At 51.8% G+C, this 17427-nt stretch overlaps 1 protein-coding gene across 1 annotated transcript in view; it reads left to right on the plus strand.

The window, feature by feature from the left end:
• Window positions 1–17427, plus strand: part of SLC22A4 (solute carrier family 22 (organic cation/zwitterion transporter), member 4) — a 42425-nt gene that overhangs the window by 6431 nt on the left and 18567 nt on the right. The window contains 3 exon segments of the mRNA NM_001171346.1: window positions 7134–7237; window positions 8320–8474; window positions 14880–15051. Coding sequence (NP_001164817.1) covers window positions 7134–7237; window positions 8320–8474; window positions 14880–15051 — 431 coding nt within the window.

Genomic DNA, 17427 nt, shown 5'->3' on the forward strand with positions numbered 1-17427 from the left:
CAACCACACAGGAACAAGAACACCGGGAGTTTGTGGCACCTGAATCACAACCCTTCCCTCCCTCCCCTTCCCCCTCCCCTGAACACAGAAAGATGCAAGCGCCACTCTAGGTGTGTGTGACCAAGCAGAGTTCTCTCTCTCCTGAACTCTCAGCCAAGGGATACAGTCAGTGTCTCACCAAGAGGGGCAACCAGCCCCCATCCCTGCTTCCCTGAGCTCTAAGTTACAGGCTGAAATCCCAGAGAGCGCAACTAGGAGATCGGGGCAACCCCGTCCTCTTCCCGGCACTGCTCCTGGGCTGGGGGCTGCTTCTGGGTGCCACAGGGTCACAGCAGCCGGGCCGTGATTGCACTGGCCCCAGCTCATTGGTCACGCCCGGGTTCCACATGAGGGGACACAAGACAGAGAGACTCCCATCCAGCGTGTTACTCATAAAGTTGGGGTGCCACCCGCAGAGAAACCGGCCCAGTGAGGAGGGGTGTCTGAAAGCTTTTCCTACAGGAACTAACTGTTCTTCAGAGTTTGTGCAAAGCCAGGCCTAAGATTGCTCTTGAAAACAATGGATGTTTCGGTGGTAAGCCCTGCGGAAAAGACTGTAGCTCTATGACAGCAAAAGCTAACCCGTGGAGCCGCTGTCTCACCAGAGAAGGAAAGCAGAGAGGGACAGCGAAGTTCAGACCTTTCGGCCTCAGAACCTCAAGGACCTCAGAAACAACTGCAAAGGGCTTCACATTCAGGTTGGAGCAGAATGTGGGACAACTCATGGCCCGGGGCATTGTCCGGAACAGCAAAGCACTCACTCAGCAATACCGGGGCCTAACAGCTGCATGTAATGCCAGCAGAGACAGACAGCTTAATAGAAAAACAGGGGGAGGGGGTGTCAGTATACAGAGTTTCCGTATTATCTAAAATGCCCAGTTTTAACAAAAAAAATACAAGATATGCAAAGAAATAGGAAATTATGAGCCACACACAGTGGGAAAATCAGGCAACAGAAACTGCCTGACTTACAGAGACTTAAAAAACAACTATTTAAATAAGTTCAAACAACTAAAAGTTGTCACAGTTAAAGGTAACAGAAAATATGAAAACATCTCATCAAATACAGAATACCAACAAAGTGATAGAAATTAGAAACATACAAAAAATCTGAATGGAAATGTTGCAGAGGCCGGCACTGCTGGCGCAGAAGGTTAAGCCTCTGCCTGCAGTGCTGGCTTCCCATATGGGCGCCAGTTCAAGTCCCAGCTGCTCCACTTCCAATGCAGCTCTCTGCTATGGCCTGAGAAGGCAGTGGAAGATGGCCTAAGTATTTGGGCCCCTGCACCCATGTGGGAGACCTGGAAGAAGCTCCTGGCTCCTGGCTTCAGCCGGGTCCAGCCCCTGCTGTTGTGGCCATTTTGAGAGTGAACCAGCAGATGGAAAACCTCTCTCTCTTTCTCTCTCTCTCTCTATGTGTTTCTCTCTATGTGTAACTCTTTCAAATAAATAAATAAATCTAAAAAAAAAAAAAAAAGAAATTCTGAAGTAAAAATCTGCAACAATTAAAATTAAAAAATTTACTAGAGGGCCTTAATGGGATACATGAACAGACAGAAGAAAGAATCACCAAATATGGAGATAGAGTATTGGAAATTATGCAACCCAAAGACCAGAGAAAGAAAGGAATGGAGAAAAGTTAAGGCCTCAGAGAAATGTGGTATACTCTTAAGGACATCAATATATGTATAACGGGAACATAAGAGAGAAGGCAAGAGAAAAATACACAAAGAAATAATGGTGGAAAACTTCCCAAATTTGATGACAAATGTTAAGTTACACTTCTTAGAAATGAACTCCAAGTAGAATAATCACAAAGAGATCCGCACCCATTACATCACAGCAAAACTGCTAGGAAGAGCCAAAGCAGCAGAAATATGACTTGTTACATACAAGGGAATTCCAAGAAGATTAACTTCTGAGGACAAAACGCAGTAAGCAAAAAGTGGAATCAACCAGATGTTTACCAGATGATGAATGGATAAACAAAATGTGACATATTCAGACACTTCAACCGCAGAAATGAATAAGCGTGGATTAACCTTGAAAATGCTGTGCTGATGAAAGAAGCCGGGCCCAAAAGCTTACCTACTGAATGCCCCATTTATATGAAGTGTCCAGAACAGGAAAACCATAGAGACACAAAGTCGGCTTGCGGACCCCGCGGGCTGAGGGAAAAAGAGAATGGGCGTGAGTGCTAATGAGTGAGATTCTTTTCAGGGGTGAGAAAAATGTTCTGAAATTAGAGAAGGCTGAGGTTGCCAAACTCTGTGAATATAATAAAAAAAATACTGAATTTTACACTTTGCAAGAGTGAATTTTATAGTGTATAAATCTGTTACAAACAAAACAAGTTAAATAGCCAGGGTTTTTTGTTTTTGTTTTTATTTTGCTTTTGCAGGTGGTCTAGCTACAATCAATCTATAAATAAGGAGCTGGGGTAGATATAAGTTCTTCATGTATTGTTAACTAATTATTACTTCTTACTTCCCCCCTAGAATGAAGAATAAGCGGACCGTTGCTAATTTTTCATTCATAGTCATTTCTAAGATTAAAGTCTTTATAAAAGGATTTCATACTTTGTTGTAAGAAATGTCCTACTTTAGCCTGGCGCCATGGCTCTCTTGGCTAATCCTCCGCCTGTGGCGCCGGCACTCCGGGTTTTAGTCCCGGTCGGGGCACCGGTTCTGTCCCGGTTGCTCCTCTTCCAGGCCAGCTCTCTGCTGTGGCCAGGGAGTGCAGTGGAGGATGGCCCAAGTGCTTGGGCCCTGCACCCGCATGGGAGACCAGGAGGGAGCACCTGGCTCCTGCCTTCGGATCAATGCAGTGCGCCTGCTGCAGCGCACCAGCCGCGGCGGCCATTCTCTAACTCTGCCTGTCAAAAAAATAAAAATAAAAATAAATGACCATGAAAAGAGTGCCTGTGTCTCGTGGCAACTTTGAGGTCCCCAGGGATAATACAAGATTCCCAGTAAGCACTCAATGGGGTTGTCAATCCTATGACTGTTACTGCTGAGATCATGAGAGGCACATCCTTGTATGCCAAGAGTGACCGCCCAACCTCCTATTGTTGTGTGACCTGAAGTTGGGTTTCTTCAAGCAAAGCTGAAGGCTTGGCTATTCCACTCTCTGCTCAGAGATGGAGGGCAGGTTGGATTTTGGAAATGTTGGTGCTTGGCTTGAAAGCACAGCCCCTGGCATGATGCCAGTGAGTTCCTCACCAGGATATCCACCATTAGCCACTGAACTGGCCATGTGCCTGCTGCAAGTGTGTGCAAACGTGTGCCGGGACCCACTGGGGCAATTCTGTCCCATCAAACGAAAGCAACACTCTCACCGCATCTACAGGGAGTAGGCCCGGTCACTACGAACCACAGGGAGTTCTCTGAGCCCTGACTAGTGGGACCCCAGGACACACTCCTCGAGCCCCAGGGGGCTGTGAGAGGTAACGTCTGGCCTCCTCAACAACAGCCCATTGGAGGAAAGGGCTTCTATTTGGCCTGGCAGCTGGTTTACTGGACTCCAGCCCCAGGAACTCTAACTAAAACTTCATGGGCCTCCTATGCTGTGTTGCCAGCCCCCTCACAGCTCTCCAAAAAGCACTTTGGGCATAGTGACTCTCCCCAGAGGAGAACTGGGTCCAAGAGCCAACCATGACTGCCTTCCCCTGCTGGTTGCGAGCAGTGTCCCCTGGCAGAACCCTGCCTGGGCCTGCCCTTCGCTGAGCTACATGACGCTGGCAGGGCTCTTGGTCAAGGAAAGTGGGACCGACAGCCATGACTGCACAGACATCAGAGGGGAGAACCACGAGGAGCTGGCCCTCACTTTCCAAGCACAGTAATTCAAAACTCTGTGTCTGCTCCATTCCTCAAAGACCAGGCCTGACCCGCTGCCAGGGCCAGGTTCGTGGACACGCATCCAGTTCGGCACACACAGCCTTGCATTTGGCTTCAGTGCTCAGCTTCTCACATCTTGAAATTCCAAATAATTTTTGAACAAGGGCTCGTGTGTTTTCAGGGTGCGCTGGGCCTGCAAATTAGGAGCCGGTCCTGCCCCCATTGTTGCTCAAGTAATGCTCAGCTCCACACCTGCCAGCCTTCCTCTCTCCTTTCTGTCTGAATCCTCTCTCTCCTCCCCTAAGGCAAAATGCCGATACACACACACACACACACAAAACCAAAAAAGAAAAGAAAAGAAAAGAAAAGAAAGAACGGAAGGAAGGAAGGAAGAAAGAAAGATTGCAGAAACCTCAAAGGAGAGCACATTACACAAAACACATGTCAAAAAGTGGGTGGAAAAAATGGAACTGAAAGATGTTTGTTTTGGTGCAAATAATTGGACTCCATGCAGTTTTTCCTAATACACATTTTCCCGTGGACTTCTGGAAGACCCTGGTGTCTGGAGTTTTTCTGCTCCACTGCAGATGGAATGGTGAAGGGTGCTGATGGATATGTCAGCTCTCCTACAAAGCTTGAGATTTTCTTGGCTCTGCCCAGAGTTGAGGCTGTGGTAGAGCCTTCTGCCTTGATCCTGGGCTCACGTTCCTGGAAGAAGAACAGAGTATCCTATTCAAGAAGCTCATTTTGTCCTGCCTTTGGAGCTCATGTCCAAAGCAGGACAAGGGTAGGTTCTGAGGCCCACGCTGGCATCCAGCATGCCAGCTGACTTGCTAGGATTTCAGTCTCAGAGCTTCGATTCTGCAAAAATGGGTCACATTCCACATCATGAGGCATTGAGGCTTCAATCACACATCTCCCTTTGTGTCAGGGGCAGATCCTGAACTTTTCTAAAGCTTAGGCTGGTTATTTTTTGGGGTAGGTGGCCATTAATTCAGGCATATGTCCTGTGAGTTATTTATTTTAAATGCAGAGTTAGAGAGAAAGAGAGAGAATCTTCCATCTACTTATTAACTTCCCAAATAGCTCCAATAGCAGGGGCTGGGCTGGGCTGGGCTGGGCCAAAGCCAGGAGCCTAAAAAAGTCCATTCGAGTCTCCCACATGAGTGACAGGGGCCCAAATACTTGAGCCATCTGCTGCTGCTTTCCCAGGCACATTACCAGGGACCTGGGTTGGAAGTAGAGCAGCCAGGACGCAGACCAGCATTCATATGGGATGCTGGCATCACAGGTGGCAGCTTAACCGTCTGCACCCCAATACAAGCCCCTGTCTACCACTTCTGATCTGTGGGCTGGGAGAGCACGCGCATCTGGCTGTGTAATTTTTAGAGGATTCGTTCCCCTTTTCCCTGAAGCTCATTCAGGGACTCCAGGTGTCTCAGTTCATTTTCTGTGGCTTTAATAGTGAACACTGCAGACTGAGTGATTTATAAAGAATAAAGGTGTACTCAGTTTGTGATTCTGAACGTTGAGGCGTTCCAGGCAGGGTGGTTACCTCTGCTGAGGGCCCTCTTGCTTGGGGGTTGGGTTGGGGGCAGGGGGCTCTCAGCAGTGTCCCAAGGCCACACAGGCCATCCACGGGGAGACAGAGCTTGCTAACTGGAGTCCGTCCTCCTTGTCTCTTCTTATGAAGCCACACAGGGCCCTACTTGTGGCTTCATTCAGCTGGAATCACCTCCCCATGGTCCCACCCACAAATATTGTCACTGGATTAAGTTTCTACCCTCATCCTACCTCACAATGGGGATTGAATACCAGCAATAGTGCTGGCGGGGATAAGCCACAGCAGTGGGTGAAGCAGTCTCTCTCCAGCACCATCTCAGATTCATCCTGGGACTGTGCCCAAGGGGCAGAGTGCCGCGTCCCAGCCATGGTTTTCCTTCTGTACAGCCGTGTTTGGGCGGCCATCTGCAGACAGCATTGCGTGTGCACTGAGAGCAGCCGCAAGAATCTTGCTGTTGTCCCAGGACATTCTCCTAACCTCAGAGTGGCCTCTTTGGGGCAGGACGTGTGTAGAGCCTCTCAGGTCTCAGGACTCAGCAAGTCTGCTTCTCCGGGAAGAGCTCACGCCTCTGGGGACTTCTGAGAGCTGAGAGTCTGAACACTCAGAGCCGGGCTGGAACCCCGCCTGGCCCCTGGGCTCAGGGTCACCTCTGGCTTGGTTTCTGCAACCTTCATCTCCTTCACTTCCCGTTTGCCCTGATTCCCTGTGTGTGTGTGTATGTGTGTGTGTGTGTACCAAGGAGTGCAGGGTTTTCCAGAAAAGTCTGCTCAGAAAATAAAATCCCACAGCCCCTGGACCTGATGTGGTCTATGAATATGCCCGTATCTTAAATCCATGCTCTCGCCTCCCGCAGAGACAAATACTAGGTGGGGGCTAGTATTTGCTAGTATTATATATAGTATTATATATATATAACACTGCATAGTATTATATATAATATTATTGCACAGAACAGAGTTTATTTAGCGGTGAGGGCATAAACACACACGTGCGAGAGTGGGCTGCCCCACTGGGAAATACCCAACATGAGCGGGCCAAAGGGTTGCCCGTAATTGACAGAAAGAGAAAATTTCCTACAATGGAGAGGACCCCCTTGGAAAGAGCCCTCTTTTTATAAGGAAGGAGGCGGTACTCCAATTGGATAGACAAACGGGGCGGGGTCTTAGCATCCTTTCTGCACTGGCTTGAGACAAGTGCATCCTGGGAAGGTGGGCGGGTCAAACCGACGGTTAAAGAGACAGCATCTCTTTGCCGGGATACAGGAGTTCCGGCTTGCCAGAACTTTGACTAGTTACACCATAGCGGGATCATTCGCAGTTTTCAGCAAGGGAGAGGAAATGGTCACCCCTGGCCCAGGAGTCCGTGCCCACCACCTGCCCTCGTGCTTCTCAGACACCTCCGCTCCACGCGGGCGGCCTCGTCAGAAACCAGTGCCACTGAGGGATGGCCCGTCACAGGCGGGGCCCCAGCTCGCTTCTTTCCCTGCAGCCTAAGCAGACCAGGGGCCTCACCCGCCCTTCAGAAGAGGAAGCTGCACCCCAGGGAGGGCAGGGATGGGCCGCAGGTCAGTCGCCGCAGTGCATGGCGGACTGGGAGTCCAGGCCTCCTCCCTGAGCCGGCCACTGCCCCTGGCATCTGGGCTGGGGCTGGCACGTGCGGCAGGGCCAGGCTCACCGTGCCATCTTCCCCGGCAGTGGAACCTGGTGTGCGAGGATGACTGGAAGACTCCGCTCACCACCTCCCTGTTCTTCGTGGGCGTGCTTATCGGCTCCTTCGTGTCCGGCCAGCTGTCCGACAGGTAGGGACGTGGGAGGGTTGGGGTGTAGGGAGGGCCCCTGATCAGTCACAGCCCGCCAGCAGCCGTCACCCGGAATCAGGCCTGACAGTGAGCACTCGCCGTTCACTCGCGGCTGCTGGGGGCTGCAGAGCTGCGCCACACGGGAGGCGGTGGCCCCTGCTGTTCCCTGGTGGCCAGAGCAGGAGGTGGGAGCCCAGTGACCATGATGGGGAAGGCTTCCCAGAGCAGTGCCTGTCCCACGCCAGCTCTTGGGACCTCAAGCCAATGGGCTAACATCTGAGTTTGGAAAAAGGGGCAGGAGGGCACTCGACTCGCACCTGTGCTCCATTCTGGCCAGCCGCCACTACCGGCATGTGACTTAAACCCCCTGCTGTGTCACCAACAGCCATTGCTGGAAACATCTTCCCCTAGAAGTGTGGTTTCCAGTTCTGGTTATGTGTGACTCTCACTGCAATACCTAAACCACGTCCCCAACAAGCAAGAATCTCAGGAGGCAGACGCCCTCCATGGTCACTGGGGTTACATCCTCCTCAGCCCATTGGCTGAAAATACGGTAATTGACAATGCTTTGGATACACCTGGCCTACTGCAGTGCTAGCTTAGCCACATAGCGCACTGTGGAGCCGTAGAGCTTCCCCTGGTGAGGAAGGGGCAGACCGGGAGCTGCACCCCCTGCAACCAACATTAAGAAAGGCACTGTCCTGGGGATCTGTTGGTTCTGGGTTCACAGAATCCCCACATCACTGCTGCAAGAAGCATTGGCAGTCTGTGCTGTACCCACTTTCCAGAAACGTGCTGGCAGCTTCCTCCTGCGGCTCCAAAAGAGCGGACCTCCACCCGGCGCTTGCGCAGCTGCCCTGGGGTTTCAGGATGGCGTGCCTTTGCAGGGAGCTTAGAATCTCAAGGATGCCTCCCCACAGGCACGCTGCCTGGGACCTCGCCAAGGAGAGAGCTGGAGAAAATGTGTCGGAGCCCTGGAAACAGACAAGTGTGCAGCACTGCCTGACTCAGGGCCTCGAACCACGCCCAACTCACAGCCTTGCCACACCCTGCACTTCTCACGTTCTGTGTTCTGTCTCCAGGTTTGGCAGGAAGAACATTCTCTTCTTGACCATGGCCGTGCAGACTGGCTTCAGCTTCCTGCAGATTTTCTCCATCAGCTGGGAGATGTTCACCGTGCTGTTTCTCATCGTGGGAATGGGCCAGATCTCCAACTATGTGGTGGCCTTCATACTCGGTAGGACTGGCTTCCTCCAACCTTCTCAAAGGCTGGGGAGGAGGGCCCCCGCCATGTGCTTCTGGAGCTTGATCAGTCTCCAGTAGTGTGTGTTGGGGAGAGGCTGTACCCAGAGGCTCCTCCAGCTAGTCACAGGCCTGGGGGCCCATGCAGTTACTCAGGGTGGGTGATGTGCCCAAGACACAGTTGGGAGAGCCACATGCCAGACAGGAGGAGTCTGGTAATGACCTGCCATGCTTGGGCAGATCTGGTCTCCCCCTGAGTCAGAGCTCACTCCCTTAGCTATCAGCTCTGCTGCAGGCAAGCCTCACTGCTCTGATAGCAGCCTTGTCTCCGACTGCAGCTGCCGGGACTATGGGGCAGGCTGCAGGAGGGAGAGTAGTCAGTGACAAGACCCTGAGAAGGCCCCCAGGACCTTCACCAGCTCTTTCTGGGAGAAACTGAGGTGAGCTCCAGGCAAGGTGATCAGAAGTGGAAGTCCCCCACTGCCCTCTGAGCCCACTGTAGGGGCAGGGGAGCACAGGGGGGATGAGGGGAGCATTTGATGGCGACTGCTGGCCTCTCTGGTGGGATCACACGGCCCAGTGGCTCCCTGCCACTGCAGGGCAGTTACTAACCATGCCCCTGTGATGCAGGCTCACGTGTTCCCCTTGTCTCTAGTGTCTGGTCCTGGTTAGGTGGCTCGGTGTGCTTCTAGGAGTCTCATGACTCACTGGCCGTGGAGATGCCACATTCACTTAGCTGATGACTTGACAATGACGTGCATACCCTCTGTCAGGTTGCCAGTCTGGCATTGTTCAAATTCCACTCTTTAATTAGGAGCGAAGATTCTTGCCCTGGGTCCAGCCTCAGTGTCTCCAGAGAGGGGAGGTGGGAAGGGCATGCCCAAGCCACACAATCCCCACAGCTGGCACGCGTTTCAGCAGACCTCAGCAAGAGGGGCCGTGCTCATCCCTGCAGGGGGACAGAGGGAGCAGGGATTTCTGGAAGAAGGTCCTTATGGAGAGGGCACAGGGAGCTCCAGGCTGGGGGTGCAGGAAACTGGAAAGTGGAAGGACTTAGGACAGAAATTGCAACCTGCTGGCCACGGGAACAGAGCAAAGCGAACAGGCATGGCACAGCCCATTGTTCTTGTGTTCTGAGTCCCCAGACCCGATCTTCCTTACGGTGATCCTACTGGCGTGCAGCTCTGCTTGTGCTAGAGCCATCCCAGAGAGCACTGTGCCTGACGCCAGCAGGCCCAACCACAGGAGGACTGGAAGGAACATCTGGAATGCCAGGGCGGAAAGTCACAGTGAGGCCCCAGAGCCCTGTTCCTGTGCCAGGCTGTGGCAGTGCCGGGCCCTGCAGAATGGCCAGTGTTAAGACCTGCCTCTCCAAAGGTGCAAGGTCCTTCTCTTTGGGGCCTCCCTGTTATGAGTGGGGGAAGCAAAGAGTGTGCACACAGGCCTCCTGCAAGTAAGGCCTGCTCCTCTGTCCCTGATACTACCATCCATCTCCTCTCTGCTCCCCATTCAACTTGTGGTCCCATGTGCAGTGCTGAGGGTCACCATAGCCCAGATGTGAGAAGCCAGCTATCATTGGGCAGGTGCCCTGGGGACCTCCCTAGCTGTTGTTTTACTCCCTTGTGCTCTGTGAGAAACTGCTGACTTCTGTGTCCTGGCCTGAGACTTGTTGGGTTGGGTTCTGGGGTCTGAAAGTCTGAGAGTGTCACTGAAAACCATCTGGGAGTGGCCGTCTCCCCCTGTGCCAGACACAGGGCAAGAATAAGGTGGCTGCGGGCTTTCCTGAAGCACAGCAGCGGCCTCTAGTGGCTCAGGGCTAGCATAGCCAGATTTCAGGTTATCTTTAGCGTGCAGCCAACTGAGAGGTGGTGGCTGTGCTGAGCTCGGTTTGTCCCTTCAATTCTGCCCTTGGATCTGGGGAGGAAGGGGCCAGCAAGGCCCTTGGTGAGAATATCCTGTCTCAGGAGTCTTTAAGTGATTTTGGAAGGTCTGATTACTCCCATTCTCAAAGCGGTGCAAGAATGGGTCCCCTCCTTGGGCCACTTTTTAAAATTAATGAACCAGTCAGTTGCAGGAGGCTAGAAGCTGTAAGGAAACAGCAGAACTGCCCAAAAGTGTCATAGAATGGACACACTAGTGATGGTGCTGCCAGAGTGACACTGGTTAGGGAGGGAATCAGCACTCAGGACCAAAGATACTGGCCCTACCCCCGTGTGGCTGCCCCAGCAGCTCTGTTTCCCAGAAATGCTCTCAACTTGTCCAGTCTGCTCTTCCATCCCCATAACTAATGGCTGAAATGCATTCTACATGGAAAGTGACTGGCCCTCTGTCCTGGGTGATGCTTCAGTCAGTGCAGTGTTTCCTGGGGCTCCTAGTATCAACTCCCATGTGACACTGCTTTGGACATGCTGTGCCATTTAAGGCTTTGCTTCCTCTGACCAGCAAGACATTCCTGCTTTTAATAAGAATGTAGCCGATGGCACCTTCCTTATACCTTTGGCTACAAGGAAGCGCAAGAAATGTGAAATCCAGCTTCGTCAATTCAGCAGCTTCTATCAGCTGTGCATTTTTCAAAATTTTTAAAAGATTTATTTTATATTTAAAAGGCAGAGAGTTACAGAGAGGGAGACACAGGGAAAGAAAGAGTGCTACCTTCTATCTCCTGGTTCACTCCCCAAATGGCTATAACAGTGCTGAGCTAGGCCAAAGCCAGGAGCCTTTAACTTCATCCTGGTCTACCACATAGCTGGAAGGTGTCCAAGCACTTGGGCCATCATCTGCTTTCCCAGGCACATTAACAGGGAGCTGGATGGGAAGTGGAGCAGCCAGGACTCAAACCCATGCTCATATGGAATGCCAGCATCATAGGTTGACCTGGTGCCTGGCAACAGTGGCCCTGTATTGAAATATAATTTTGTCTTAGTCTGCTTGGAATACCATTTTAAACAATGCCACAGCCTGGGTGACTGAAGCAATGGAAACTTATTTTTCCTCAGTTATAGAAATCCAGAATTAAGGTGCCGGTGGAGTTCAGGTGTGTTGAGAACTCTCTCCTTGGGTTTTCCCTGTGTGCTCACATGGCCTTGCTGCTGTGAGAGAGCTCAGGTAGTGATGAGGAGAGGAAGGAGGGGCCGCTGTCTTCAAAGTCATCAGCCACATGGTTTGGTTCTTCCCCCAGGGCACACATTTTTAACTTTCCTTTACATTTTACTTTAGTGCTACCCTTATTTCACTGTACTTCAATATAAGCTGCATCAAAACCTGCCAGGGATGAGGTGGCTACAAATCCATAGGACAAAGATCATCAGTGCAGTCGTTACTAATGACGTGGGTCACAGATAGGAGGCAGGTAACATTGCTGAGTATACTTTTTATAACTGTATTTTTTGTTTTATTCAAAAGACAGAGTCAGAGACAGAAACAGAAAGAGAGATCTTCCATCCACTGGTTCATTCAAATGTCCCCCACAGCTGGGAGTGCACAAGGCTGAAGACAGGAGCCAGAAACCAGTCCAGGTTTCCCATGTGGATGGCAAGGACCCAGTGGTTGAGCATCACGCTTCCGCCCTCAGGACAAGTTAGCAGGAAGCTGGGATAGGAAACAGCCAGGACTTGAACCTAGACATTCTGACATGGGATGCAGGCATCCCAAGCAGCTTAACCACTGCTCCAGCCGTCCATCCCAGAAAGGTCATTTTGACCCCAGCGTTCTGCGCAGGCTTATAGATGAGAGTGGGGAAGCCCTGAGCAGGGGGCATCTACTGATCTGATGGGAATTCTGGGTGTTTTCTGGGAGTACCAAAGTACTGCTGTCTTCTGTCATCCTTGTGGTCAAGTGCTCTGAAGTCTCTCTCATCCCCCTGGTGTGCAGCATACTGCAGATGTTTGGGGGGAAGGGAATAAGTACCCCTGAGTGCCTACCTTCTTGCCAGGCACTTCCCACCATCTCAGTCTTTACAACAGTCACTCTAGGAAGTAGGACTTAACAAAGCCACTTGGTAGCATTTTGGTGCCAAAGAGCCCGGCTCTGTCCACACACCTGATGGAGGCATTCCCAGCTCAGGGATACTGGGCCCATCTCTATCCTGGCAGCGGCACCACCATCGTATCTCTCTCTCTCTCTTTTTTTCAAGATTTATTTATTTTTATGGAAGGCAGAGTGACAGAGAGGCAGAGGCAGAGGCAAAGGCAAAGGCAGAAAGAGAGAGATCTCCCATCCACTGGTTCACTCCCCAAATGACCACAATGGCCAGAGCTGGGCCTATCCAAGGCCAGGAGCCAGGAGCTTCTTTCAGGTCTCCGATTCAGGAGCAGGAGCCCAAGGACTTGGGCCCTCTCCTCCTGCTTTCCCATGCTATAGCAGAGAGGTGAATCAGAAGTGGAGCAGCCGGATCTTGAGCCAGCACCCATATGGGATGCCAGCCTTACAGCTTTTACCCACTATGCCACAGTGCCGGCCCCCTGTCTCGCCTCTTGAGCTGTGTCTCCTGCCAGCCTCTGTTGGCCATTCCTGCCATGTGGAATCGGCTGACTGACACAGAAGGGCCCTGATCTACCTGGAAGGGAGCCTGACCTTCTCTGAATCGTGCCTCTTGGAGGCAGCACTCCGATTCAGGCAGAGGCCACGGCCCTGAGGGATGATCTGCAGGAATCCAGGCTGTTCTCCTGGTGTCCCTCAGAGGGCCTGGGGCCTCAGCTGGCCCAAGGACCAGCCCAGGAAGGGAAAACACAAGTTCTCCCTACCCATCGGTCTCCCCTAGAGCCCCAGCTGAAGATGGCTTTGCAGGGCTGAGGCTCTGCCCCAGGCGCTCTTTGCTTGGGACCTGGATCAGAATCCATAATTCAAACAGATCTGGTTCAGATTACACTACTTACTATGGTTGAGTGAATTCAGGCCACTGGCTTTAACTCTTTCAGTCTCAACTGATGATGTGTAAAACAGGAATAATATCAGCTCTTACATAATTGCCACAAAGAGACAAGGAGATTATGTATGCAAACCCTTAGCCTGGTTCCTGGCAAAACACTCAAAACATGCTAGGCTGGAAGATGATGATGATGATGATGATGATGACGACGACAATGACAATGGTGTCTGAGGAAGAGTGACTGCCCGCAAGTCAGAGAGCAGGGAGCAGAGGCAGCAAGGAATTGTTTAGGTTTATTCCATCCCTCTTGCTTGGTACTCAGAAGGCAGAGAGGCCAGCTGTCAGAGCTTCTGTCCCCTACGTGGACTCTGCAAGGTTACAACTGTTGTTCTGGTTCAGGCTTAGAGAGTCACCTGGCGCCCTAGTGTGTAACCTTTTCTCTTCTGTGACTGGGGTTATGAAGGTAGGTGGGAGCTCCCTGACTTTGCAACCCGACCAGACTGCGCTTTATCTGTGCCATGATCAGTTTCTCTGCCACTTCCCTTCTAAACCCCTGCTCAGGAATAAAGCACGCCCCGCCCCGCCCCGCCCTGCCATCAGTTCCCCTCCTCCGTGTGGTAGCTAACCGAGGTTCAGGAGCCAGGGCACACAAGAAGATCTTTCATGAGGTAAGATCCGGAGTCCTGCCCATGTCCCCGAGCATGCCAGGTCCTATCTGGGTGGCGCTGGCAGCCCCGGATTCACCCTGGGCAGAGCAGAGCAGGAGCCATCAGCTGCTTCAGAGTCAGAACAGTACCTGCCAACACAAAGTCGTGGGCCTCAGAGGTGCTCAGGGAAAGCTTTATGGAACCCCCTGGGTATGTGGCCCGCTCCGGGGCCATGGGCTGCAGAGGCAGCAGAACAGCTCCTTCTTTCTTTCCTTGGTCTGAAGCTTGTGTCTGCCTGGGGCTGCCCTCCAGGCACGTTGTGGCCGTGCAGGAATCCAGCCCTGCGTGCCGGGCGCCCTGCCCCAGGCTCCTGCGCAGCCAGCTGGGTCCTGTTGACTTGTCAGGACTCAAGGGCAGGCAGGGGTGTCCTCAGGTGGTGGAGGAAACTAACTGTGAGCTACATACAGTCATCACCGGTTCCCTGGTGGTCCCCTGTCTGCCGAGGCGCAGCTGAGAGAAGCACTGATGGCACTGGTGTCCCGCACTGCTCTCTGCCTTTCCCGCTGGGCTCTTATCTCGGAAAGGTGGCGTTCTCAGAAGGGTTCTACCTCCTAGAGTGGGCGTAATATTTCTGGGACTCAGGATGGCCTTAAAAAATAAGTCTCTGGTTTGTTTTGCAATCTCCTGAAAACTCATCCTTCAGAGCCGCCTGGGGTCATCCCCTCTTCCTCCACTGACCGACCACCGCCGCTGCTCCTGGCCCTAGGCAAACGCCTTTTCCCTTTCCTCAGTGGTTGAAGTCTGGACTCCAGCTGCCGGATGGTGATAGAAACAGCACATATTAAAGTGGATTACAATGCTAATACTCCTCCCTTGTTTTGAACAGGAACAGAAATTCTTGGCAAGTCAGTTCGTATTCTATTCTCTACGTTAGGAGTGTGCACATTTTTTGCAGTGGGCTACATGCTGCTGCCACTGTTTGCTTACTTCATCAGAGATTGGCGGATGCTGCTGCTGGCGCTGACGGTGCCGGGGGTGCTGTGTGTCCCGCTGTGGTGGTGAGTGTGGCTCGTCCCAGCTGGGCTCTCTGCTGCAGGCGGGCACACCTGCAGCCGAGAACCTCCCACTGAGCTGGCCTGGGCTTGCGTGACCTCCACTGGGGCTTGCTCAGGCCTCTTTGTGGGTGGGCCTGTGTGCTGGGGTTTCAATCTGTGCCCCTCAATGCACTATTCTCAGGAATTCTAGTCCCTCCTGGACTCTCCCCACTTTTTTTTTTTAAGATTTATTTATTTATTTGAAAGCACACATTACTGAGAGAGATTGAGAGAGAGAGAGAGAGAGAGAGAGAGAGAGGAGAATCACTCTCCAAATGGCCACAACAGCCAGGGCTGGGCCGGGCCAAAGCTAGGAGCCAGGGACTCCATCCCGGTCATCCATGGGGGTGCAGGGGCTCAAGTGCTTGGGCCATGTTGAGCTTTCCCAGGTGCATTAGCAGAGGACTGGATCAGAAGTAGAGCAGTCAGGACTTGAACCAGCACCCACATGGGATGCTGCAGTTGCAGGCATCAGCTTAAACCTCTGCGCCACAACGCAGCCCCTCTCCTCACACTCAGGCATTGCTGGTTGTTGTGTGGTGATGGTGGTGTTGCGTTTTGCTGTTTTTACTCTACCCCCAGATGTCATCCCTTTTCTTCCTCTAGTGCATCTTTTTCTCTGTTCAATTACAGTACGGTCAGCTCTCAGTATTTCTGGGCTCTGCATCCTCAGATTCAGCTAATTGAGAATGGAAAAATACATTTTTTTTTTTTGACAGGCAGAGTGGACAGTGAGAGAGACAGACAGAGAGAAAGGTCTTCCTTTGCCGTTGGTTCACCCTCCAATGGCCACCGTGGCCAGCGCACCTCACTGATCCGATGGCAGGAGCTAGGAGCCAGGTGCTTTTCCTGGTCTCCCATGGGGTGCAGGGCCCAAGCACCTGGGCCATCCTCCACTGCACTCCCTGGCCACAGCAGAGAGCTGGCCTGGAAGAGGGGTAACCGGGACAGAATCCGGCGCCCCAACCAGGACTAGAACCTGGTGTGCCGGCGCCGCTAGGCGGAGGATTAGCCTTGTGAGCCACGGCGCCGGCCAAAATACAGCTTAAAAAAAAAAAAAAATTCCATCTGTGGCGCTGAACGTGTACAGACTTTTTTCATTATTCCCTAAACAATATGTAAACACCTACTTACCTAACATTTGCACTGGACTAGGTATTACCTGTATCTAGAGATGACTTGAAGTATGCAGGAGGATATGTGGAAGTCAAATGCCATTTTCTAGACAGGACTTGAGCATCCTCAGAGCTTAGTGTCTGTGGAGGGTCCTGGAATTCCCCATGGGCACCGAGGAACACCATAAAGTAATTATAAGCAATGATAACTCCAAGGTGTGCCTGTTCGCCTGCTTTATCTTGAAGAGTGAGAGAATTTTTTTTAAAGATTTATTTAACTGAAAGTCAGAGTTACACAGAGAGAGGAGAGGCAGAGAGAGAGAGAGAGAGAGAGAGGTCTTCCGTGCAATGGTTCACTCCCCAGTTGGCCACAACTGCCGGAGCTGTGCCGATCCAAAGCCAGGAGCCAGGAGCCAGGAGATTCCTCTGGGTCTCCCACGTGGGTGCAGGGGCCCAAGGACTTGGCCCATCTTGTACTGCTTTCCCAGGCCATGGCAGAGAGCTGGATCAGAAGAGGAGCAGCCGGGACTAGAACCTGTGCCCATAGGGGATGCTGGTGCTTCAGGTCTGGGAATTAACCCGCTGCGCCACAGCACCGGCCCCAAAGTGAGAGAATTAATTTGTTTAATGAGTTGTTAGAGAAGGGCTCTCTTTCCCCCTCCCATCCCTACAACTTAATTTTGACCTAACATTTATGGGAACAGCAGTGTTTGGAGATTCTGGTCTCAGTCTTACCCAACGTAATTATCTGGTGGGGGCGGATCTCACGTGAGAGAACAGATTAAGAATAATGGAATAAGGTCCCAACCATACCTCCTTTTTTGTGATTTGCCAGTTCTTTGCTTTTTCACATTTAAGCAAGTGGAAAGAGGATTTCTACCACTGGTGGATCTGGTACCTGCCCCTGTTAGTTCTTCTTGGTCTGCTTTTATTAAATCAAAATCCAGTTTTATATCAGTGACTGGTCTTACTGCACTGCTTGATTTGTATCTGCTTACATATGATACAAGTTTCTTTGATCATTTTTTGACCCATTTCTTTGATCATAGACTTGACCTTGAGGCTGCCCTCCCACACCCCACCTGGAAGTTAGGTCTGGAATGTCCTTGATCCCTGGTCCTTGCTGTAACTCTTTGGCCACTGTACAGATTGACAGGTCTGACCAGGTGGCTCTGGCTAGACCACCCAAGCTACTGTCCTTTTATGTCCTCCAAGACTACTACAC

Source organism: Oryctolagus cuniculus, chromosome 6, assembly GCF_051225735.1.
Source record: "Oryctolagus cuniculus isolate XC-2025 breed Fujian yellow rabbit chromosome 6, ASM5122573v1, whole genome shotgun sequence".
Lineage (NCBI taxonomy): Eukaryota > Metazoa > Chordata > Mammalia > Lagomorpha > Leporidae > Oryctolagus > Oryctolagus cuniculus.